A 26,341-nucleotide genomic window follows, 5' to 3' on the forward strand; every position below is an offset into this window, starting at 1 on the left:
TAGCTCAGGGATGTCCAAACTTTTTTCAACGGTTTTCACCAAGGGCCATACGCGGTAAAATACACAAACAGCCGGGCCACTCACTCGAGGTGAAGTACGTATTGCCTCACCGGGTTTATTTAAGTAAACTAAATATATTTTTGGAATCTGCTGCAGGCCAATTAACAATGGATCGCGGGCCACAGTTGGCCCGCGGGCCGCAGTTTGGACACCCCTGGTATAGGTCTTTATCCCTCTGACAACCACGAATCTCCTGAATTGGTACAGAGTTTGCTAAACATTAAGATGGCTTCACTTCTGTGCACTGTCATATAACAGCCTCCTTTTTCTAAAAATCCTGTTAAGCCACTGGCTTAGCTTCCTCCTCTGGATACATAAAAACTGCTATTTAAACATACCACATTAAAATGTTTATGTACTTTATTTTCCTTAAATAATAATTTGCTACAATCTTGTCACAATTTTTTTTTTTAAATGGAACACAGTATTAACAAAGGCAGAATTCTTTAGGACAATCAAAATCAGGGTGTACTTAGAATAAATTAACATCAAATTGTGTTTATTCTCAGATAGTCTGATCCTCTCCTTTGAAATGAAACGGAGACCATTGTAACTGAGGGTGAATGCACACATTTGTTCTTCTATACAGAGACTCATTCTTTATATAAACTCCACTGTCATATGAATCGTTAGGAATCCTGAGAAACATTCACCCACGGGCACACGCACACATCTACACACAGCCACAGACAACCCTACAGAAGCTGGGTTTCCCATGGTTCAACGACCAGAAGACCTTTCCTCAGAAGGGCCAAAGATTTTGAATATTCAGATGATATCCCATCTCCCCTCAGGAAAATCGTAATGTTTCAAGTGTAGCAGCTTGAAGTAGCAGCAATCCACGTAGAAGATTCAGTAGTCGGCGCTTCCAGTCTTGGGTGCTGCGTGTGCAGTGAGAGGTGAGCAGCACCTGCTCCTACAACTAACGCACAGACAACAAACAAGACCATACCCCAAGTCCGCGTTCTCAGAGTCTCGACTGAAAATTCACCCGCACCTGATACGGTTCAGGCACTGCGTGTGAACCTGAAGAGGGTCACGGATGCAGGCAGAGAGCAGGGAATTTTGGATGCGATTCTCAGAAACTCGAGTATCCGAAGTGGCAGGGAATTGGGACAAAGGGAGGGAGGGCAGCAAAGGTACTACTCATCCTTCCGCTTTAGAACCCACTCCCCCGCCGTTCAGTACATTCATCAGGGTTTCCTTCGCATCGGGGGGTGGGTGAACGCAAACTGTTCCAGCGTGGCCTACAAGCACAGAAAGCTCGGCCCTTTGAGTCCTATACACATATACATACAAAACATCCAAGCAACTCGAAATTGCCACACCATCTTGTTTGTGGGAAGTCAACAGCGCTGCGGGAGCCCCCTTCTTAATTGCCCAAGGATGGTTTACAGGATCATGGCGACGTCTCGGGAGGACAGGCCCCCAACTGAGATCCCCTTCTGCTTAGTTCTCCCAAGAGGAATAACGGGCCTAAATCACGCTAGCCCTGCATGCCTATCTATACAGTTCCTATGTACACGATACCTTTCTTATAGAAATTTAAAGTGCCTGGGTTCAAATGTGCCCATTCCTTTCCCACGCCACAGCCTACAGATTCCTCTTGCTGCTTCCAGAGAGAAGGTCTGTCCTTAAGGAGGATGCCCTTGGGAAAAAGGAATGAACGTTTTCACAGTTGTCTTAACTGGGATCCAGCATTTGGACTAAGCCTTCTTCATAAACACGAAGAATCGCTTCACACACAAACTTGTACTGGCTCTGGAAAAGAAAAGAAAGCCGTCAAGTCCAGCAGCAGCGCCATAAGCGTTGCATTCCACCACGTAGGTAGTTCTTCTTTCACATCATTCCTAAATACCCGCTGAGCTCGAGCTCTGGGCCAGGCCAGACCCTGTGCCACGTGCCAGGGAAACAGAGTGGAGAAGACACACCTGTGAACTCGTTATTCCTCTAAGTGAGGGGCTGCTCCCAGGGAGGTACGGACAAAGTGTCATGGAATCCTGGCAGAGGGAGGACCTGGCAGTCTGGGGCAGTCAGGGAAGGGGTGATGGTTGTTATGGGGGACCATTCCAGTGTGAAGGTGCCGAGCAGTACAGCCCACTCTGAGAAGTGCAGTCAGGGCTCACGGGCCTGGCCTAGAACACGTAGGCATGGGAGGAGGGGCCATGCAGGTGGGCCAGGACCAGGTCACACTGGGCCTTGTGCTGGGGGACGATGTGGGTTTTGTCTTACAAAGAAGAGCCACTGAAAGCTGCTCTGCAGAATATGGTTCTTTATATTAACAAACACCTAAGAAACTTATGTTTTAGTGATGTGACAGGGTGAAAAAAAGCATTTACAAGGAGCTTCACTAGCAAGGAAAATCTACCAAGATGATGTACTTAACATTTTTTTAACCAGCAATGACGTCTTCCATGGCAGGAAATGGCCCTAATAACCTGATAGTTTTCTTTTAACCAGATTTCCTGGGTACAAATGAATATAAAACTACAAGAGCTCACAAGTATTACGGAAATCTTATAAACTTTGTCCACGAGCATGTGAGGCTAGAACTGGCTACAACATGGAACTCCACCGCTTTCTTTCCAACGCTTCCTCGTCCATCCTGGAGGTTTTTACCGTAGAGGCCACTCCTCCAGAAAGCCTTCCTTGACTTTCTAAAGTTGGCTTTGATTCTCTTCCACGGAGTTCTGAGACTCCCCTTGGACTTTCCCCATTGCTGCTGAGACTTATAATTGATTAGCCCCGTCCTCCTACCACCTACAAGCCGGGGCCTCTCCTGTTTGTGCAATTATCCGCTGAATAAATGAGTATGGGATGGTCCTCCTTTTGCAGATGGGGGAACTGAGGCTGGGTTAACTGAGAGGTTAAGAGATTATCCAAAGGTGGCCCAGTAGTTGGGGGAGCGTGAATCATGCTCTTTGCTCACCAGCCCACAGCCTTTCTTGGAGTTCTGTAGGAAAACCACAAGATTTTCTCTTGAGGACACTTGTAGTGCCAAGTACCCAGGTGTGACATATGTGGGAGAAGAGCCCACAGGAAGAGTGAGCAGGGCCATGTGACACATTGGTGAGCCAAAAGGCTCACTTAGGAACAGGCGAGTGGTGTGAGACCCTCAGGAGACCTTACTTCTCATGGACAAATGCTGGGCCAGTGGTTGACAATGCAGAACGCAACCAGGGCTGCTCCCTGGCCAAGCGGCTGGCAGGAAACAAACCATGGAGGTAGCAGAAGTGGAGGCAGCAAAAGGCAGAGGCCAGATGCAGAGGGCTTTGAAGTTGTTCAGCCCCGACAAGCTCTGTGACCATGAGCAAGTGACTCAGGCCCCTCAAGCCTTGGTCACTTGACCTGCAAAGCCCTTTGCGCAGGCCTGGCCCAAGGGAAGTGCTCAGGAAGCATCGGCCATTACTACTATTTTTATTATTGGATTTCCACTCACTGATGTTTGCACCATCATGGCGCGCTGGTCTCGCATTTTCCGGACGATATCCAGTGGGTAAACGGGCAGGTTTCTCTCAATTAGGCACATGGCTGTTTCCATGGTGACCAAGACACCTGTTCGACCTATTCCAGCGCTGGGGGGAAGAGGAGCAGAGACTTGGGATTTGCTCAGCCAGCATTTCTGCCCAGCCCAGCTCAACTCCTCACTAGTTCCCACGTTTACTCGGATGGAGCTTTCCCCCGCTTTACCTTTAAGAATATAAAACACACACTCAGGAGGAGTTCCCAAACTGGCTGAGGAAGCCTCTCCTCATAGAGTCTGAGGCGAAGGGCTTAAGACCAATGGAAAGAAACCCACCTTTAAGTGCAAACTCCACCCCCCACCTTATTCGCACCCATGCATCCATCGTGAAGGTCAATTGACTCAGAACAAGTGGAAGATGAGGAAAGGGCTTTCCTTATCAGTTTTGTGCTGCATTCACAGGTTTATGCTTTCATAAAGTTCCCAGTGTTTTGACAAAGTAAACAGACCTTTGTAAAAGCATGTATCCTCTTGTGGGATTTAGGTGGGTTTGATGTCTGCTAACTTTCTCCAGGCCTTTCCCAAGGAGCACAAGTATTTAAAAAACGAAAAAACCAACAAGCCGTGGCTTACAGTACCTGCAGTGAACTAAGACGGGTTCAGCATCCACTCTCAGGGACTTCACACAGTTTACAAATTCCAGAAAGTCTGAAGAGTCATCGGGCACGCCGTGGTCAGGCCACGCAACGTACTGGAGGTGTGTCACAGTGTGCTTTTCTCTGGTCTGTGGAAGACGCAGACTGGTCTTGGTCAGTCAATCCAGGTGGCGGGGTAGGAACCGCCGGCCCCGCCCTGGCCTCCAGCCAGCTGCTGCCTCCTGACGCTCTTTCGTTCCCTGTGCACAGTCCCACGGTGGCCGCTGCCGACTCCCGCTCCCCACTCCCGCTCCCCCTCCTCACCTATTCTCCCAAACACCTACTCTCTAGGGCTCAGCTAAGGCCCCCAGCCACGGGGCTGCTTCTCCACACTCTGCCACTGTTGAGCTCTTCCCGTTGACTTCTATAGTACTTGCCATTAGGGCCACACACGTTAGCTTTTTTTTAATTGGCAGCATATACATAACATGAAGCTTACCATTTTAACCATTACTAAAATGTACATTTCAGTGGTTTTACATACATTTACAATGTTGTACAACCATCAGCACTACTCACTCATCAAACATTAAGTCTTCATTCTCTCCTCCCCCCAAATCCTGGCAACCACCATTCTCCTTTCCGTCTCTATGAATCTGACTGATCCAGGTACTTCATACAAGTAGAATCATACAGTATTTGTCCTTTATCAGTGTCTGGCTTATTTCCCTTAGCATAATGTTCTCAAGGTTCATCCACGTTGTAGCATGAGTCAGAATTTCCTTTCTTTTTGAGGATGGATAATACTGGATCGTATGAACATACCACATTTTGTTTGCAATTCTCCATTCATCCAGCGAGGGGTACGGGCTATTTCCCCCTGTTGGCTATTGTGAACACGAGTGCTGGCTCTTTTAGGGAAATGCTTGCCAGGTAAAAACGCAGAGCAGAACTAGAAGACCAGCCCCACCCAGGACGACAGTGGATGCTGACCGGCCTCAATACAGTGCCCTCCCCAGACCACTCACCGTGGGGCACTGCTCTCACCTCGGTGTTCGTGACCAGCATTTCTCGGAGCACATAAGGGATGGTGCAGTCCTCTGACTGACAGCGGATGTGAAAGCTGCCGTGTTCCACGACGTCGGGGGGATCGGGCCAGTACTGGTGACATTTGGTCTGGAAGGGAACACAGGGTGTGAACTGACCTCTGCTGCAGGGTGGCGTACACGAGCAGTGACCTGCACAGACGGGTCAGGCGTCCGCCCAGAGCCCTCTCATTCACACCAGGTGCTCCTGTGGGTAGAAAACTCAGGCACGGCCGCCCTGCTCTGTCTGTTCTGAGGGGCAGAGGGATAGCCCCTCCTCTTGTGGAGAGTAGGATGGGGGTTGACCTGCCAGTGGCCAGGCCACAGCTTGCAAACCAGCCTGCAGCTGGAGACAGGAGGTCGAGGAGAGAGACTTATCTTCTTCCTCACCAGGGTCCAATTGTTGGAAGAACGGGCGAGGCCTCAGAAATGGGACCTGACTTAGGCGCGACCACCTCTGGTCCTCAGTCAAGCCCACCCCAGTCCCTGAGGCCCCTTCTTTGCTCTCAACATCCCCTTTCTACCTTACCCTCCACCCCGTCCACCGCACCCTCTTCAGGTAGAGGCCTCAAGGGACAGTGGTTAAGAGCACACATTTGGGAGTCAGATAGACCTCTGCTGGAGTTAGCCATATGACTTGGAACCTGCTACTTAACCTCCCTGATTTTCACGTTCTTCACCCAAAAGATGAGGACAACACCTGCTTCCAGACGGTGACAGAGGCTGGAGATAACAGGGAGCAGTGCCAGGCTCAATGTGCGGGGTCAGGTCAATGGTTATTGACCGATCATTACTGCTGTTGCTATGAGTCTCCCATCAACTTACAAATGATCAGAGATTCCACCAACATGCAGATGAAATAAATCCCTAACCTGAGATGAACACCCCTTTGCATTTGAGCAGCATCTTCTAGGCTCTCAAATGCCTTCGTACATGACTTGTATGGAGCTGATACTCCCCAGACAAGCAGACAAGAAACCGGGCTCAGCGGGATTAAGGTTCTAGGGCTACTGTGGCTTTCCCGAAACCTGGCTGATCCCATGCCACCCCCCACCCCCCGCCCTGTTTTCTACTCCCCATTCCAAACCCTGAAGGTTGTTCCATAGCCATCGTACTCCCACCTCTGGCTTTGAAGCAAAATTCAGGGCCTAGCAATCCATCCCATCCTAGTTCTGTCAGTCAAATTCTCACGCATTCAAAATTTTTTTTCTCCTAGCCTACAGGCACACATCAAATGTCACAGTTTGAAATTAATAATTTGAACTTAATAATTTGAAATGAAAGCAAGCTGCTGGGAAGCTGGAGCTAAGAATTTACCTCTAAACCTTAAGCCTGGACATTTTTGTTAGTAGCCATTCCCCGCTTTGCTTGGACCTGAAGGGACTGCTGTCCCTGGAACCCAAGACATAGTCGACAGCCACTGGCCATCTATGCAGGGGGCGTAGAGCTCTGCTGCAGGCTCCCAAGGGTCCTGCCCACAGGATGACTAACGGGAAGATATCCTCTGAAGTGATCAGCCCACGCAAGGCAGAGCCACAAATACCTCTATTTCCAGATACGCCCAGGGAAGTGACCAGAACTGGAGTCTCTCTTTATCCCTTGGTCAAATTTAATCTTAGGTCTATTTGGATCTCAAAGCACTGGGGGTGTAGTGGAAAGAGTAAAAAGTTAGTGGAAATCCTGAGTCTCAATCCCGGTGAATAAATTTCACTAACCCGCTGTGTGATCCTGGCCCAGTTACTTAACTTCTCTGAGCCTCAGTTTTCACGTTAAGGCTGTTGCTGTGGGGAGAGTTGATGCTCCAACCTATTATCTTTTGAAGAGTACGTGCTAAGCACTAAATGGTGCCTTTTATGGACAGTATATTATCTTGGCCTCGAAACAACCCTATGAGGTAGGTAATACTGTTGGCTCTATTTTGCATATGAGTAAACTGAGGCTCAGAGTGGGAGTCAACTTGTGTCAGATCATACATATAGGAAGTGGGGCACACATAGATATAAAAAATAATTCCCCCCCCCCAAAAGAAATACTATTGATGGAAGGTGAGGGAGAAGGACTGTTTCAACTGAAAAATATCTCCAGCGCTCTATTTCCTTATAAGGAAACCATGAACCTGAAGGGTGAACACCATGCAAAACACTTGGGGTAGGAAGGACAATAGGGAGACATCAAAGTGATCCTACAGAGGGAGCATCTCGCAGACCACGGGGCAAATCAAGGCTTTGGAGAGGCTACCTGCACTGGCAGACGTGAGGGCAGCACAAAGAGGGGAGGGGGGACTCTGGCCAGCCACACGCTGGCGGGGAGTCCCCCTCTACTAAACGCACAATATGGAAGCAAACAAACGGGACATGCTGGAAATGTTCTCTCTCAGAAAAAGAAAGGGGCAAGGCTGCTCGCTTGGAAGGACTGAGTCCCCACACCAGGAAGAACCAGTGGGTGGAGGCGAGGAGTAGCTGGACCTCAGGATGAAGGGCTCTGATCACCTGAGCATTTGTAACAGGAGAGGGAGGAACCATGTAGGTTGGATTTTAGAAGAACAGGTTTCTAACAATCGATAAACAAGCGAGGTGAGTTCCCGGGCCCAGTGACTGTGAAGGGAATGCAATGACTAATGGGAGATGGAAATCGCTCACGCAGGAACCCGATGGAACCAGCCGGAATGGATTCAGTTAGGAAGAAAGAGCTGGGAAACAAAGAAACCCCCCAGGTCACGTGGAGACCAGAGGAGCTCAGGTTCAGAGCAGCCACCAACAAAAGAGAGGAGGGACACATAATAAGGACAGAGAAAGAGGGGCAGGGCCTGCAAGAGCAGCCGGAGGAAGTGGGGCCTCTTAAATGGAAGAAAGGGCCTTTTCTGCTGAGCTGGAACAAGCAGAATGAGGGAAAGAAGGGAGTGCTATCCAGGGCAGATCATGTGTCACTAACCATGCCTGTTGGAGCTCTCTTTTCTCTGCGGAGAAGAATGACCTTAAGCCGGGAAGGGTAGGCCAACTTTAAAGGGGAAAGAGAAGTCCAACCCTCACCAAATTAAACCCCTCTTAGCTCTTTTTGCGATATTTTGCTGCAACACAAGCAGAAGTTGATAGAGGGTGCAACTTCTCCTACATTATACTACCACTGTGAACCTGGCCCCACACTGCTCTGCCCAGGACCAGCACTTGTCCTGGGTTGGGTGAGGCCACAGTCAATGCAGGGGTTCTAGGGCAGGCGAGATGAGGAAAGGGGAACTGCCTTCTGGCTCGTTATGATGGATCCAAGCCAGGAGTGGGAGGGGGTGTCTGATCATTCTTCAGCTTGGGGAAGGCCAGGGAGAGGGCAGGAGTGCTGAGCTTCCCATCATTGGAGGTGTCCATCAACAGCTCCTTACAGGAGATTTGTGGGTCACGGAGGGGTGGGACTAGGTGACATTTAAGACCCTTTCCAGCTCTGAGATTCATGTTCCGCAGAACACAGTGTGACATGCACACATTTGAATTGGAAATCAAGCCACTTACCCGCCCTCGCTCTGTGAGAGTCGTCAACATGACGATGAGTGATAACTTCTGATCCCAGACAATTTGCCAAAACTGTGCACAGGTATGTGGCAGGGGACCCTGAGCGGCAATGTATTTGTTCACGAGGTTAGCAGCAGGAATTTCCATCTGGGGAGAGATTGTTAAGGCGTTAGAATCTGTTACTGCCACAGATGGACAGGGAACCGGATCTTTAACTCTTCTACTGGGTAACTGACATCACACCAGAGTATCTCAGTAAGAAAAGTGACAAAATGCTCGTTTTAAAAATCCTTGAAAGACATTTGACAACAGTGCTAGCATTAGATGATTTAAGATAACTCTGTGGTGATATGTGTGTGGTAGGTGATCATCAGAAACGTACCTACAAGACGGCAGAAGAATATAAATCACCGTCATTGCTGTATCCTAAATATAATCAATACAGGTTATCAGCATTTTCAGCAACGGGGGCCAATAGTCATGCCCAGATCTTTCCATAAGCAGGGTTTTCTATCAATATCTTTTGATTTGACTTTGAAGCATATACCGTGCAGGCTTCTACCACCAACTACTGTTGCACACTCACTGCTCTCTGCACGGCTGCCAGTGCTGTGTCAATCTTTTCTCCTCCAGACTTTATAGAGGTATAATTGACAAACAAAAAACATATTTAAGATGCACAACATGATGGTTTGCTATACATGTACACTGTGAAATGATTACCACAAGTTGACGAACACAACCATCACGTCACAGCTATCGTTTGAGTTAATGTTAAATGTTAAAGTGTTTTCAGTTGTCTTCAGTGACCCTCTCCATCCTGCTCTGCTTTTACTTCCGTCCTTCTGAACTGAGTCCTTTCTATGAAAGAACACCCAGAACCTGCTGAGCTTTGCAGTGGCCCTGTGATTCCCGCATTCTTAGGTGGGGAAGGTAAACGGAGGTGCCTAATTCACGGTTTGGCTGGTGCTTGTGTTAATGGCTTCCTCAATCCTCCCCAGCCCTGAAATAACTCAAAGACATTGGACTGCATAGTCTTACTGCCCCCATCGTTTCTGACACTGTTTTCAAGATGCCCGGAATGGTCAATGAATCAATGAATCCCACAGATGTTTTGGAACAAGTGGAATCACTGATCAGGCCCATTTTTATTAGGGAAGCTCTTGATATTTTCTGTTGAGAACTTACCTAGAGAAATCATCTGTTCATTTGGATCATGGGTTCGCAAACTGTGGCCTGAAGGCCAAACCTGACTGCTGTTTTGCAAGCTAAGAGTGGTTTTGGGTATTTTTACATGGTTGCATTTTAAATGGCTGTGTAGTTACCTCAGTAATATCCTCAATTTTGCCTCTTAGCTTGCAAAGATCGAAAGACTTACTATCACGCCCTCTACAGAAAAAGCGTTGCCAACCCTTGGTTTTAGATGAAGAAACTGAGGTTCACAGAAGCCAAGTTAAGTCACCCAAGATTCATTTTCAGAGTGAAATGAACGCTTTCCCCATAACATGTGAAATCTTTTACCTTTTCTTTTTGGGTGAGATGCACAGAGGTGGTTTTATTTTTCTTACTTTTAGATGGGATATATAGTAATAACATGGAGGAAAAACACAGACAGTTATAAACAAAGCACTGACAAAAAAACAAACAAACCAAAACACCTAAATGTCAGCAGCGGAAGATGGGAGGCAATGGAGTCAGAGACACGGAATCTGAATTCTGGTCTCACCTTCTGTTAGTTCTGTGACTTTTCAAAAATTATTTATTTTCTCTGAACCTTACTTTTATCCTATGTAAAATGAGACTATGCTGCCTTCCCTCAACGGCTGTTGTGCTGAAATCAGGGAGTGAACAGGAAAGCACTTTGTCAACTATAAAGCACACACTACCGTTATCATGCTTGATACAATTCACGCATGCTTTCTTACTGCCCAGATTCCTAACTTACTTACGTTCACATAACTCGCATTAATATAATCGTCATTTCCCTGCAGTAATACCCGGCTGGTGTCATCTGTGGGGGAGAAAAAAAATGCACCGATGATTCCGAGCGTTATTTTTATCATACCAAGTAACTGGGAGTTCAGTCCCCAGCCCCATCTGCAGCTCTCGCCTCATTAGCATAAACACTATCCCCAACTGTTCCCAGTCTGAAATGGCTGCAATAAAGACGGTGGTGTTTACAGACACACTGAAAATCGTTCCAGTATACCAGACAATCTGTTTTAAAAAGGGAAACATTATCTCAGTGTGCCCGGGGGGAGGGAGGGGGGTGCAGGAAGGAGGCATTCACACCAGATACTCACAAGGCAGCACATCTTTATATCGGTTTTTGTCCAAATTTTGAGGCAGCTTTGCAAACGTGATGGCCAAACCGGGCTTCTTTCTGTACAGTTGCTACATGACAAAGAGAGAAGTGCAAAACCATTGCAAAAGACAGCCATAAAGGGAGTAGGAAAACGTACAATGAAACTTACCACTCATGGCACCAAAATCTTAACGTTTAAAAGTGATTATGTTATATATGAAAAGAAAAAAATTCTTCCCAATAAGAAATTCTACAATCCTATGAGAAAATAAGTTCTTCAATAACTCTTTTAGTACAGGGATCTTGGGAATAAAAAGTCATAAAGAAGGGGTCTGAGTCACACATAATGGATCATGCTAAGTAAAACCTCATTTTCAAGACAATTACTTGACAAATGCTAAAAGTAAAGAAAAAAAGTCATTCTCAAAATTGAATGGAAATCATTTATATTAGTCTAAACACATTTCCCTCTAATTCAGTGGAGTGAACCATACTTTTGCTTAAAAACAAGAGCAATTTCATTCATTACTTCAGAAGTATATTTCCACAGTAAAAAATTTATTCCAATACACAGTAAACTTCATTTAAAGAGGTATTCCCCCGTACATGCAATCCCGAGCAAAAAATTCAATTAAAGCAGCCTTTGAATATCTACAAGCACATATTAGATACTTTTGCACAGTACCTGATGTGATTTTGACAACAGCTCTGAGAGGTATTAATAGTATCCTTATTTTGCAAGCGAGGAGGCAGAGATTAAACGCTTAGCTCGAGATCACAAACCACAGGTTGAACTCAGATATGACTCTAACACTTGAGTTTTCTTTTTTCTTTGAAACCACTTTACTAAGGTATGATTGACATGTAAAAAGTGGTCCGTATTTACTGTACAAAACTCAGAGAGTTTAGTGATAAGTATATACCAATGAAACCACCACCATCAAGGCCATAGACAAATCCATCGCCTGCCAAAGTTTCCTCCTGGTCCCTTGAGTTTTCTTTCCTACACAACTGTTCACTACACACTTTGAACTCGAAAGTGAAACACTATTCACCAGTGGTTTTTATTAACTTCATGGGAATTTAAAAACAATATAATTTTTCCATGTTGGAAGTGATCTATTTTTTCTTTTTTTGGCAGAAAATTTGGGAAATTCTAACTAATATAAAGAAAGAAAATTATCAGTAATTTCACAACAGAGACGTCCCTTTTCCTATAATTTCTCCAGCTTATTGTTTTCTGTATATACAAGCATACATAAGCACATATGCATACACATAATGTGTAGATATTTTAAAAATAAAATAAAAAAGGAGACTGAACTGTTACCACTTCCCCTACTATGTTCTATGGAACCTGTTTTGAAAGATGCTAATAGGAACTCCTGAGAAAAAGTTTCAAGGTCAAAGACAAGCCATCCGATGTTCTATGAATGTCCAAGAAGACTAGTCCTGCAGTGCACAAGCTTATTTCTGATTAACTAAGCATTTCTCAAGCTAATCTGGCCGTGGAGAATCTCACATCTCCCAAGAAGTGTTCTGACTACCCTAATATTGAAGCCAGTTTTTTCCTACTTATTACACGCTGTCTAGTTTCCTGTGTCTTTAAATATCCTAAGTATTCTCTATATGCATGCTTTTTACTGGCTCAATAATCTCTAGTTTCTCATAATTTAACTTTTACTGTACATTTTGATTAGGCTGTTTTCCATTTTTTTACTCTTACAAATTCCCAGGGACAGAACTACTGCATCAAAGCATATTTTTAAGGACTTTGCAAATTGCTCTACAGGGATGTTATGAGAATGGTTAGTTCACCAAATTGTGGCCAATGTCATCAACTAAAATGTGCTTGCAATTTGAATAGGGAGGCTTAACGTTATTTTTCCCCTTCAATTTTTGAAAATTTCATTTCTTGTTTTATAAAGTGGCCTCTGTTGGTTTTTCTTATTGTTTTTTTTTTTAATTAAACAAACAAATTGCACAGAAATCACCAGGAGAGAATTAGCAAAGAGATTTTTGGTAACGATGACTGTGTCATGTCTTACACATTTACCGAATGTTTAGCATTTCAATCTCTCTCCAAGCTCACCTACTGGTCTTTATAATTTCAGTTCATAATCAAGCAGCCACTGGACTTCTTAAATATCTGCAAGCTTTGATGGACTCTGAGCTCATTCTAGAAATAAATTCATGATTTACAGGGAGGTTTTGGTTTGATTCTGAAAGGAGGAGAGTATCTTGAGTCAATCAAGTTCCCCGAAACGACATTTTGGTTCTAACTAACGGCACAGAGGTGAAATCTACTTAGGCAAATATAATCAGAAAAGCTAACCTGGAAGTAAAAAGAAGTTTTTTTCAAGTAACAAAAATGTAAATGTAACCAACTTGAGATAGTCTAGTAGAAAAGCATAGATCTAGCAAGACGCTTTAACTACAGTGAGTATGTAAGTGTATCTCAGCAGTAAGGATCTATTGATAGTATTGTAGAATACCAAAAATAAAAAAGTACTATAGCAGTGTTTAAAATTTTTTTTACATGTGCCCACCGTGGGCTTCATCTGACAGAAATGCAGATAAACATAAAGATAAACATAGCAAAGAAATTTATCCGCAGGGGGTTACTATGGAACAACCGTATCTAAATTAGTGTTGATGTCACTGACTCTAGCCTCCAAAGACAGAAAACTGAACGGTTGGAGCTCCCCCAGTGTATTATGGGGAAGATGGTGAGATCACATGGCTTTTCCAGTTTAAACATCTCTTCTTTGAAAAACATCATCTGAGAAAGAGGGCATCAGGATATGACTCTGATCTCAGATGTCTGGCCCAAAGATGTGAAATCTAGTCACATCCCTCAGATGAGGGCGGCAGACACCCAACTGGTTCCAACCAGTAGGAGACAGCCCTCTATCAACTGTATGACCAGATGAAGGGGGAATTCTCACTGGAATTCTTGAAGGCTGAGAACCCCAGGAGGAGGAAGTGAAAGGGAAAAGACGGGTAGGGGGGCGGGGAGTTGAAGGGACAATGAGTAAGGAGAGAGCAGACAGTAGAAATAGACTCCCTTTCAGGCCCTCAGCAATGACCCAGAGTCTACTGCAGGGAACTCACTTTCAAAACAGCTGTTTACTGTCTGCTTCCTGTATCAAGCTCTAAACTGTAGTCTTCACAAAAGAGGTATTGTGTTTTGAATAACTCCATAAACCTCAGGGGCCAGCACTGTGCCTGGCGCATAGTAGGTCCCTAATAAAAATTTGTAGTGTGAAGGAATAATGAAATCTGCTGCTTTGAACAAACGTTGCAAACCACTTGAGTAAAGCATGACCAGAGACGGCATGGAGCCGTATATACGAGTAATTAAGCGAAGAGTTAATTTTTCATGAAGGTCCCAAGAGGCTGTTTTCCTAGTACCACTCCATAGACATTATCATTCACTACTCATGGGTGGTTTGTCCACACTGGGGACTTCGTCTGTCCCTTGAAACTGACCCCACCAGAGGTCAGGGACACTGTCTAGAGGGGACTTGAAACCCCTCCCTAGCTCCCCATAAAGGTTTGCTGAAATGAACTGACATCGTTGCTAGTAAGTTTGGGACCTTCCGCAGGGTCACTTTAAATACACAGGCCCGGATGTAGGCCCCACTGCTGGCATGCCCAAGGATTCTTACAGTCCCTTTCACAGATGAAGAATGACAGCACATCGACGCGGCACTTGAAACGTCAAGTTTGTTCCCTGTATTCCATACACATTATACGGTTTCACACTTTCCTTTCTTAAAAAAAACAAAAAAACTATTTGGACAATTAATTTTTTAAATGTTTTAAGGTATGAGTTCTCATCTTGAAGGTACAATTGCCTTTACTAATTTCTACATGTGTCAATTTCAACGTCTCCTTAAGTCTTCAGCTACCTTTGTCCTTCCAAGTCAACTCTTACAATGATCACAGGAGTCAGTGACTCACTTGTTTTGTCAGTAATGGACGTTTCCTGTAATGGGTGATGTAGGAGCGAGTTAAGGAAAAACAGGTCAGAAGAGAGAAAAAAAAAAGGCTTCTGGCTTGGATAAAGATGGAAGATGCAGAAGTGGGATGGGCGAGGCTACCTGAGACATGACCTTTGGTTGAGTCTAACTCATCAGTCAGGGAGGGAGGGAGACAAGCTCTTCCCCATTTTCTATCAACTGCAATCCTCAAGTCTCCGAAGAGGTCTTAACGGAGCAAGGAGGTGGGCAGTTGCCAGTCACCTGGTCATTGGAGAGGATGGGCGTAAGGGGTCTTCACTGGGAAGCTGGTTCTCAAAGGACAAGTCAGCATTCCCACTTAGTTTTTATCCAGGGACGTCCACGCGGAATGCATGTCCTTCTCCTTGCTTAAACAGAAAGCATAACTCAGGCAGGAAAAGCATATTCCTCTCAGGAAGGAATGAAGCTGGGGCTGAATGGATGAGTCCTGGAGGTGGTGATGGACTTGGAGCTGTGTGAACCCCAAATCTCCTTTTCATGAGACAAAGAGGAATGCCCTCCCTTGGCTGAAAGGAGTATAGTATCCAGGCATTTTGAGGCTGATTACAAATGCTACCACACCGCTTACGCTGAGTAGCAGCTAGGTCACACAGTGTAGCTGCTGGAGGGAAGGGCTCATAGTGAGGCTGGGTTGCACCAGGCAATGGTGAGTGGTGACAGTGGACTAGACTTTTAACATCAATTCTAATCCTTGCTCTCTGTGACCCGCTGTGTGGCTTCAGGCAAGGCCCTCAGATTCTGAGCCTCATTTTCTCCATCTATAAAGGAGTGACCTTGATAATTCTGGCCGTATCTCTTTTACAGAACGGGTGTGAGTGTCAACAGAGACAACATATGGGATACACACTTGGTAGATTCCAAAGTGCTATACAAATGCTAATTATTAAGTGTGATTTCGTTACAGTTGGGACCCAACGCTTTCTGTAATACGTGTAATTGTTTACTGAAAGCCACCATAAGGACAGAGGAAGTCCCTTAATGAAAAAATGCTTCAAAGCAAACTGCTGAAAACCAGCATGGGAGGGATTCCGTCCTACCCCAGGGCAGGCCCTTTGTGTGGTGGAGTGGATGGTATGGGCACCTGTTAGGAACCAGCCAACTCTTCCTGGTCCTGTTCAGGGCACAGCCCCCATCGGCCACGCCACTCACCTGCTGACAGCACTAGAAGAGCATGTGAGGAACCAGAATTGCCAGGACGCTGGAGTCAGACAGCCCCAGGTTCCAAACCCAGTGTGACATGACCAGTTCTTGTATGGAGATTGGGCATGTTCTTTACACTCTTGGAGACTCTATTTATAAATAATGATAGTTGTTACTTTTTATTGCGCTCTTACTATGTGCCAGACAATGCATTAAGTATTTATCTCATCTAATCCTTACAGCCACCAATGAGACACCCAACTGATAGATGGGAAGGGGAGGCCACAGAGGTTAAGTGACATGCCTGAGGTCACACAGGAAGTGAGTGGTAGAGCCACGATTTAAAGTCTGTTTGGTCCCATGTGGCTAGATAGTTTCTCAGATCTTTTCTAGCTCTGACGTTGTACTACTCTAATGACAACTGTCACATGAAAATACACTTTGTTGTTTGCAAAGGTTATACAGTTAAGAGGACAAGCTCTTGGGTTAGCCTGCCTGGGATCCAAGCAGGCTGTGGCCATTTACTGAGAGATAACCTCCCCCAGACTCTGATCCTTAATCTATTCTAGTGGGTATCAGTACAGACTCTATCAAGGGCTGCCGTAAGAATTCTACAAGATTGATGCACATAAAGCCCCTGACACATAGTAAGTGCTCATTAAAGCTTTCCCTTTGTATTAGTTTCTGGTTTGATCTGGCTTCCTTTAGAATTCTTCCCTAGCAGCTGTATAAGACATTTTCCCCCCATCTATAACAGTGGTTGTTAAATTATGTTCCTATAGTCTAGGGGTCCTTGGGCCAGTGTGGGGAGACTGAGGCAGGGCTCCATGTACCCCACCAGCTGCATCACAGAGCAGCTCTGCTGTTGTCGATTCTGCATTCTGGAATTCTGCAAATGTTATTGAACAAGAGGATTTTCCTACTCGTTCTAGGAAATATATAGACTAAATGAAGGAAAAATGTGTATATCACTAAAATTTCACCCTAAAATTTCTACGTTCTCCATTTCTTATGCTGTCGCCTACCTACAAGCTCTAAAGGTAAGACAGGATGGGCGCAGTGGGACAATGGTTCTGGTACGATTGTTACCCTCCCACCCTCTAGCTTGGCTTGTATAGCAAAACCTCCTGGTGAAATTAAACGTAGCAACATCCGGGCCCCATCCCAGTGCAGTTGCTTCAGCAGCTGTGGTCTGGGCTCAGTGTGACGAGCTCTTCAGGTGACATCCATACAGGCGCTCAGGGTGTCACCCTTTGATAAACACTACTCAAAAATGGGATAGATGGCTATTTCTCTCTAAAGTATTTTTAACCTTTTTAACGAAATTCAGTGAACATTATTCAAGGAAAATCTTCCGTGGGTTTCCCATATGTAAAACATAAAAGTGAGGCCACCTGCGGGGAGGGGATTTTTCTGGAGCACTGGCGAAGACCAAACTTGGTCTTTTTCCTTATGAAGAGCCCACAGCGCCTCCCTGTGGACAGTCTGATCGAAGAGAAACAGTTCTCGTGGGGGATTGAAGAACTCCCATCACCTGGCGGGAGACCCAGGACTGCTTGGCATGCTTCTCACCCCCAGGTAGACCTGTTTCCCTATGCGACCTGACACCCTATGAGGTTAGTCTGCTCTCATGTCGTGACTGTCCTGGAATACCCTCCCTCCATTCCACACGTAATCCCATCCAACCTCTATTAATACTACATCTCACCCAAGAAGACATTGTGGAACCCTCTCAGCTCCAGTTTCTAGAGAACATATATTTTGTGCAATGAAATCTTGCCCTATCTTGGTCTTTAGCTGTTTCTGGGACTCATGATACAGCCCAGCCCCTACACCCAAATATACCAAAATTCGATTGTATACTTCTTGGGGCCAGAAATCCCACTTCTCCATCCTTCATCATTTTCCTGATCCAGTGTTTGGCACCGGGGAAATACCTAATACAGGCTCGCTGAATGAATGCATGAATAACTGCAAGTGTCTTTCCCCTTTCATATCCCCTCCAAAAGCAAAAAAAGAATAAAACTGATATATTACCTGGCTTTTAAGTTCTTGTTTCAATTATTTTGGATAGTGTTTTAAAATATTAAGTATTAGTGTTTCAAATGTATATTTCAATTTTGAACTTTTTCTTTTAAAATCTAAAGTCTACCTGGCCTCCTGCCGGCCATTGGATAAAAAGGGCTTTCTCTCTGTAGATATTCAGTATACTCGTCTGTCTGTCATTCTACCCAAGTAATTATATTATTCGTATCCTCTTATCCTGATTTCACTTCCACAATATATGAACTTATTTTTTGTCTACATTATCTCTCAAGGCTGTTAAGTTTAACATTCCCTATTGATTTCTTTCTGTGGATGAGGTCATTATCTTCATCTGTCTTATGGGTTTTCCCTTTTTACAGCTGTTCAATACCCATTGCTCTAAAAATGCACTCTATTTACATTCTATTCCTTACACCGTTATGAAATAAACCTCTCACTCAAAATTCTTTGTTTCACATTCCTTTTGGCTTAATACTCATACTATGCACTCTTTCTTTCCTGAATCAATGTACGGTCACATACATTTGACAAACTGCCTAGTTTTGCTTCTGCGACTTTTTCCTTTATATGGATAAACAATGCATTAAGGATGTCTGCTTCTGAACCCTATGTGAGACTCTCTTTCCTAATTTATGAATCCAGACTGTATATCGGCACTAATCATGATCTGTTTTCTTTTATTGACTTATTTTCTTTGTTCTTCTGTTCTCACAGTTTTTAAAGGTAGAAGAAAGCAGAGTAGTTCATGCAATAAGCAATAAGCATGAACTACTCTGCTTTCTTCTACCTTTAAAAAATGTGAACAATAAACACATTCTATTTTCATTCTGTTAGTGATCAGATGAGTAAAACTGAGCCTTCGTTGGTCCTACTTTGTTCTGTAGAAAGTCTTTGCCTGTACTTTTGTCGATAGTCTCAATCCTATACGTGGCGGTCCCTCCTGGGGAAGGAAGATGGTGTCTGGCTTTGGTTTCTACCCCCATTCACACGGTTCTGGAGGACTTGGGAAGGCAAGCTGCTGTGCCTTTATGGGATGACACTACCTGCTCCAAATTACAGAGTGTGCCCGGCAGGGTGGGGGATGGGGCCCCTGCAGTCTCCCTCGGGCGCTCACCCACACGCCTCTCCACTACCTTCCATTGCTGGGCCTTTCAAGCTTTTGTGTTGGCAGCTAAATACGCTCAGATCCCTCCTCCTCGATTTCTGACACATTTCTCCATGACTACCGCACGGTACTAGAACAAGAGGGTGAGACAGAGTTCAGTGATGGGCTGTGGTCTCCATCCCCGGCTTTCTAGGCCCGCTCCACGGCCCTGATGCAGAGCCCCTCCTGCGTTCCCACAATGGGCACAGGCCCCCAGTGTCACGGCTGGCTCGGGGACGCAGGCCGTGGGAGGTGGCCCTGCTGCTCTTACCTCGAACTGGATCAGCACTGTCCCACTTTCGAGGCCCTTCTTTAGCTGTTCCATGGATCCCTCCAGGGTGTCCCCACCCTCTGGACACACAGGGAAAATGGCCTCTGGGAAAAGCTGGTTCAGTTCATCTTCAGATTTGATATCACCCGTTGAATGGACAGCTGTAATGGACAAGAAAGGGTGCGTCTGGCGTGTGTGGCAAAGCTCTGGTGATCCATTTTGTACTCCCAAATTACACTTATGACACCTGAATGCAGATGGTGTCAAACATCTTATTAAATGAGTAAGCACCTGGTAATCATTTTCACCAAAGACACTGCTGCTTGTTGACGGATTCAATATGTGTCAATTATACAAAACGACATACTATTCCGGTTAGTTTATGATGGTGTTTAGCACTCCGGGGCTTTTGCCAAAGGTAAGAGAAAGGGAAAGAATGTTTTTAAAGAAAACATATCTTCTCCCTTTGTTCTCTCTGACCTGATTCTTTTTTTACTCATCCCCCCACCCTTTTCTCGGTTCCTTTTCCCTTGCTCCCTTCAAACAGGCACTTCCCTGGTGTGAGGTCTGGGGCACTCTCCACGACACGATTGTCCCCAGAACTCAGTCAGTCTCTAACTCACGGCCATTCTCAGCTGGGATGTTCCCATGTAAACATCTCTAGGCCTAATATCTCTGCGCTTCAGCCCTACCTCTAAAGTATGAATCCTCCCTTCATGTCAGACTCCGAGTGAATAAATATAACCTTAGGACCCCCATGCCCTGCACCTTCACAATACTTCCCCAGCCTCACATGCCTCTTTCCATCTACAGTGACTTCCTTCTCCAGTCTTTCAGATTGGAAACTTTGGGATCATCTCTGAATTTTCCCTTTCTACCCAGAAGGGGATGTCACTCCCTTACTCGAAAACTTTCACTGGCTCCCTACTACCTTCAAGGTAACAGGAAAAGAGAGGAAAGTAACAACTTGTGCATTTCCCCACAGAGTTAGACTGAATCCTCACAATGCTGACCCAGCTGTCATTATCCCCATTATACAGATGAGGAAACTGACTCTCAGGGCAAAGGAGTTGTCCTGTCAGGGCGGGACATGGGAATTTGGTCCATATCTGTCTGACCCTAAAGACCACATTCTTTTCACTGACCGGAGAAGCTGAGCTCTTTTGCTACTTTCATGACATCTGTCGTATCAACTACTCCCTATGCTGTTTACTTATTTTTCTTTCAATCAACTCATATTTTGTATTTAAACGTTTATTTAAAAAATAAGCTTATTACTATTACAGTTACAGAAGACCAGTGGCACTGCCCCTCTAGCTCGCATAGTCTAAAAACATCCATTTTCTTCACCTCAGACAGCCCAGACTGCTCTCCCACTGGCCCCCTACGACTGCCAGCGTACTACAGGGCACATCATGTGGCAGAGGGGCCTGCTCCCAATTGCTGGAATCCTTCGTTCTCTATTATCTTGCAGCCTTACCCACCACACAGCAGCAGGGCAACTTAGCCTCTCTGACTTGGTTTTCCCCATTTCCTCACTTGGGAATAACAATCCTGAGCTTGTAAGAGTGTTCTGAGAGCTGACGAGGATAGTTATGTAAAGCAATTAGCACAGTGCAAGGCATTTCACGGGCGCTCCACAGACATCAGCTACAACCACTACTGAATGCCTACTGTGCGCTGAGCAGCGTGCTGAGGTTTGTTGGGGACAGGGCGGTGGGGGGCTGGGTAGGGACCTGGAGGACCTGGTAAGGCCTCACAGAGGAGGGGGGATGAGAGCTGGCACTGGAAGGGAACAGAGAGAAGGAAGGAATGTGGGGGTGTGGGGTCATGCCTACACCTGTGAGGCCAGAGCAGCGATGGAGGGCCAGGGCTCTGAGTCACACATTGCGCACACCTGAGGCATTTCGGGCTGGGAAGGAGCATCCAAGGACTCGGCTGAGCAGTTTATAACAACAACAGTAATGGTATTCAATAGTAGCCACCCTTCAAACGCCTACCACGTATCAGGCAGCATTCTAGGTACTTTCCAGTATGAGTATCATTTAATCCTCACAAGAACCCCGTGAGGTAGGGGCTGTTTTATCCTCATTTTACATTAGAGGGAACTGAAACATAGACGGGGTAAGAAACTTGCTCAAGATCCCTCAACTGGTAGGAGGTAGAGTGAGAACCACCACAGAGGAGCCAGGCCCCTGCCTCCCTCGGCTTACTGACTTTCCAACAAAACCAAATGCACTGATCCTTCCACAAACGGCTGAAAATGCAATTGCCTGCAGGGCCAGGCAGCTACGAGGGGTGGGGGCTCATGCCTTGTATAAAGGGGGTGGTGGGTGCTGCCTATCTCCAGAGGACTGGCCGTGAGGGGCCGGGCCCTGTGTGGGGAGATCTTCAAACTTTTCAAGTGACAAGTTAGACATTCAGGTTGTTATGTCAAGTTCTCGATTTTCAAATGGTGGCTACAAGCTCAACATTTTCAAAACCAAGGCCGGGCCAGAGAAGGCCCTGCTTTGCGCAGGCAGCGTCCTTGGGGCTCCTCCCCCCGAAAAGGTGCCTATTACCTTTCCTCCTGATCACCAAGGCCAGCTCCCGCGTGTGGGACTCCCGGCTGGCTTTGATGAACATCACCACTTGGTCGTGGGTGTGTTCTGAGATGTCCCGGCCATTGATTAACACGATTTGATCCCCTTCGTTCAGCTTAGGAATGCAGGTGTCCGCCTGAGTGGAGGGGAAAAGCGAGTTTCTTCGGTTAGCACAGCAGTCCTCAAGGGAAGAACGCTGATGCTCTCTGAGCCTCGACACTTGAGACCATGATCAAGTTCTCCTTTCTTCCCCGTCAGGTATTATCGTCATTATTTTTACATCCACTGCAATGATGACATGGCAGCTGGCTGGTCATGGGATTGTAATGAAGTGGAACGTTAAGTTATGAAACACTCCAGAATAAGGCTAAGAAAATCACAGAAGCCATTTCTCTGTGGCAGCCAACCTTCACTTATTAACGGGACGTTAATGACGGTGATGCTTCTGATCTTTCCTAGATGGGCTATTAGAAAATGATTTGTCAGCTAAAAGCGAGTATTTATTTATCTTCAGCCAACCTTCACTTATTAATGGAATGGAATGACTATGATGCTTCTGATCTTTTATTTCCTAGATGGGCTGTGAGAAAAATGATTTGTCAGCTAAAAGTGAGTATTTATTTATCTTGCAGTGGAGAAAGCCTTTGTAAGCATAATGCCAAGAGCAGAAGCCATTATGGAGTGTAGCAATGCACTGAACAGTGTTGGAATAAAAGCCTTCTTATTTGAGAGGGGCCATGAGCAGGAAGAAAAAGGAAACTGCCAGCTGAAGGGCTGCTTACGAGTAAAACCCCCAAACTGGTACCTGCTCAGGAGGCATAGTGACTCTTTGGTGCTCACTGCTTTAAAAAAGCAAATGATCTGCTGAGGGCGCGGGTGGGCGTGGGATTGTGGAAAGGGGTACAGGGTCCATGTGCCCCTCAAAGTGCGAACAGCAAACTCCGAGCCTCAGTTTCCTTCCCTTGAGCAGTACTTCTACATTATAAGGTGCACACGGACCACCCGGGGATCTTGTTAACAGTGCAGACTCAGGGCCAGCAGATCTGGGCGGGGCCTGAGACCTGCATTGCTAATGGGCTCCCAGGTGCTGAGGGTGCTGGACCCTGCGCAGTACGGTGGCAGAACACCGCTTCAGGGACCACCCTGAGCAGCCAGGTTCTGGAAAACATGGGCTCTGTTCTTTCATTCCATCTATGTGCATGCATTTACACACCCTCTTTGCTGCTGGCAAAAGAGAAACAGGACACCAAAATAGAAATCTGTTAGATTTATGGGAAAACAAATATGGGACATAATGGAACATGTTTACTTACAGGCGACTCTGGGTTTATCCTAGATACCACAAGAGGCATCTTTTGATCCACTCCTCCCTGTAAACATGTGAGATGAAAAATAAACAAACAAACAAAAACTTGAGTAGTTCATAGCAACAAACACATGCAGACCTCTGGCATAGGAGAGGGCTCCAATTTCCCTTAATCCTGTTCTAATCCCAGGGAACGGCACCCTTTCACAATTACAAGGCTCCTGAGCCCTCTGAGAATATTGGGCTAACGAGAGGACTGCTCAGAAGCCTCCCGTGGCCATCCCCACAGTCCATGAACTGAAGGCGCACTCGGATGGGCAAGCTCCTTTCAAAAAGGCAACCATCTCCGGGAAAAGGAGTCCAAAACCATCGCCTCTAAGTGCTGTGGGAGAGCGAGTTTTCAGTGGAGAAGACAGAAGCCACAGAAAAGGTCGCACGCTACAACGGCTTTTGACCTCAGCAGGTCATGAGCAGGGCTGCTGGGGTACAGGAGAGGCGTGTAAGGTGGCTGGCCGCTATGGGGTGGGCAGCAGAGACCACCTGCCCTCACTGTGCTGTAAGGCAGAGGTTGGTAAACTTTCTGTAAAGGACCCGTGAGCATATATGTTGGGCTTTGTGGGACAGAGGGCTCTGTTGCAATTGTTCAACTCTACCACCTACTGCGGAAGGAGCTATAAACCATTTGTAAATGTATGGGTGTGGTGTGGCTGTGTTCAAAAAAAACTTTACGTACATTTGGCCCCTAGGCCATAGTTTGTACACCCTGCCTAGAGGCAGGCAGAGGAGGGTGATGGCTGCACAAATGACCCTGCCACTAGAACCACTGTTCTCTCTTCTCAGCTCAGCAATGCTGAGGGGCTCTCTTCATAACCCCTCTTTGGGGGGAGATCTGCTTGACCACTGTGTGCCTTCATCACTCTGAGCCTTAATACGCATCTATAAAATGGGTTTAAAAACACCAACTTCCCTGCTTAGAACTCAATAAGGTGATATAAATAAGTGCAGAGCAACCGTGAAGCACAGAACAGGCACTTGGTGTGAGGAAGCTGCCACAGCCACATAATAAAGCTCCCAATTCTGAGGCCTGAGCCGATTTCCTGATGTAACCTCAAGTATGCAGCACGTGTCCAATGGAAATGAAACTGAGCATAAAACAGAGCATAAACCTTCCTTATACATACATACAGCATACCTTCAGATTAAATCCAAATTTTCCATCTTCATCTGGTGTAATACGGATCAAGATTAAGTAGCCATCACCATTATCATTCTGGAAAAGGTTGGAAAGTGGTCAGTTACGTTCCTTCCCTCTCCACTGGTTGGTGATATTTTCTTTTAGTCATAACTACTTAATTGCCCAGGAGGTGCGTACGCGTGAGGGAGCCTGGGTGGGTCACCTGGCTCGGTCACCTGGCTACTGCAGGGCGCAGGACCTGAGTGAGCTCACCTTGTCACAGTAGTACTGGCTGGAGTCCTCGGTGGAGCCCCCTTTGGTCACCCTGTGGAAGTCCTCCAAAAACTGTTGATCGACGCCATCTGGGGAGCAGGAGCCTGGAGCATTTGAAGATGGAGACACAGAACCGGATGACTTCCGGGTCAGGCAGCTGGGTGCTGGATTGTTTTCGGATAGACTCCTTCATCGTGAAGAAGGAGGAGATATTTTATTAACGGGATTAATATTTTATCAGAGTAAAAACATTACTGATTGTTGAGGCCTGGCATCCCGCTGTTGACATGAATCCTTGGAACCTTAGAAGAGCTTCAAAGGTCAACCTCAGGGCTCTGGCACCCAGAGTTCACTGGCTGCCCTTGCCCCCAGCGAGCCTAAATATCACCACCTTTAGTTTTGGGGAAAAGGGACAGGAGGGCAGAGAGGACTCGGGAGCTGCTGAAAACTCAGCTCTCTTCCCAGCTACATTAAAAGGGTGACAGGGAAATGTGCCAGCTACTACTCCAGGAAATGGGATTAATGTTGCACATTCAGGGCAATTTATACTACTACCAGTTTGCGTTATTTGCCTGTGCCCTCTATTAATTGCCCACACTGAGACTGTTATGTTTTTTTCTTAATATAGGTCCTTATGTATCTTAGAGCTGCACTGTCCAATGTGGTAATCACATGTGGCTATTTAAATTTACATAAATTCAGATTAGAAAGTCTTCAAATGTATCAGTCACATTCCAAAAATGGTTAGTAGTCAGCTGTAGCTAGTGGCTCCTGCACTGGACAGCACAGTTATAAAACATTTCTGTCATCGCAGTAAGTTCTATTGGACAACGCTGTCTTAGAGAACTCAAATTCTTAGAACTAAATAGGTCTCTGTGGTCATCTGGTCCAACTCCCATTTCACAGATGAGAAAACTGTGGTTAAGAGAAGCTGAGTGACTTGTCCACAGTCACTCAGTTTCCCCCTCACTTAACAGACGGAAGTCTGACGGACATGAGTCCCCGAGCACCTCTTTCCTCTCCAGGCCATGCCAAGTCTGCTCCAAAGGTAAGACCCGCGCTTCCCCAATCTCTAACCTCACAGAGCTACAGGGCTCAACCATCTCAGCATCACTGTACAGGACACTCAACTTCTCTGCATCATGCACACCCACACGAGACCCCGTCCAGAGCCATAGGCCCAGCAAAAGATGCCTTAAAAAGCCTACAGATTATGGGGGTTTCTCATGTTCTCCAGACTCTCCCAGATGAAGCTATTCAGCGAAACAGACAAAAGACAATTGCTGCTGCCTCTTATTAATCCTTATTTCAAGCCCTTATCCATGGATTTTT

The 26,341-nt window shown here is 45.9% G+C and overlaps 1 protein-coding gene across 7 annotated transcripts in view; it reads right to left on the reverse strand.

Annotated features, from left to right (window-relative positions):
- Window positions 1-200: 200 nt before the first annotated feature.
- PTPN3 (protein tyrosine phosphatase non-receptor type 3) overlaps window positions 201-26,341 on the reverse strand; it is a 97,553-nt gene continuing 71,412 nt past the window's right edge. For all 7 annotated transcript variants that reach the window (XM_033123454.1, XM_033123457.1, XM_033123452.1 and 4 more), the window contains 12 exons: window positions 25,010-25,196; window positions 24,755-24,832; window positions 23,570-23,626; window positions 22,236-22,392; window positions 19,675-19,835; window positions 11,047-11,137; window positions 10,693-10,754; window positions 8,744-8,890; window positions 5,206-5,334; window positions 4,162-4,307; window positions 3,500-3,635; window positions 201-1,821 (listed from right to left, as the gene is read on the reverse strand). In XM_033123454.1, coding sequence (XP_032979345.1) covers window positions 1,744-1,821; window positions 3,500-3,635; window positions 4,162-4,307; window positions 5,206-5,334; window positions 8,744-8,890; window positions 10,693-10,754; window positions 11,047-11,137; window positions 19,675-19,835; window positions 22,236-22,392; window positions 23,570-23,626; window positions 24,755-24,832; window positions 25,010-25,196 — 1,429 coding nt within the window. In that variant the 3' untranslated portion in view covers window positions 201-1,743. The remainder of the gene's footprint in view (window positions 1,822-3,499; window positions 3,636-4,161; window positions 4,308-5,205; window positions 5,335-8,743; window positions 8,891-10,692; window positions 10,755-11,046; window positions 11,138-19,674; window positions 19,836-22,235; window positions 22,393-23,569; window positions 23,627-24,754; window positions 24,833-25,009; window positions 25,197-26,341) is intronic.

Source organism: Rhinolophus ferrumequinum, chromosome 12 (genome assembly GCF_004115265.2).
Source record: "Rhinolophus ferrumequinum isolate MPI-CBG mRhiFer1 chromosome 12, mRhiFer1_v1.p, whole genome shotgun sequence".
Lineage (NCBI taxonomy): Eukaryota > Metazoa > Chordata > Mammalia > Chiroptera > Rhinolophidae > Rhinolophus > Rhinolophus ferrumequinum.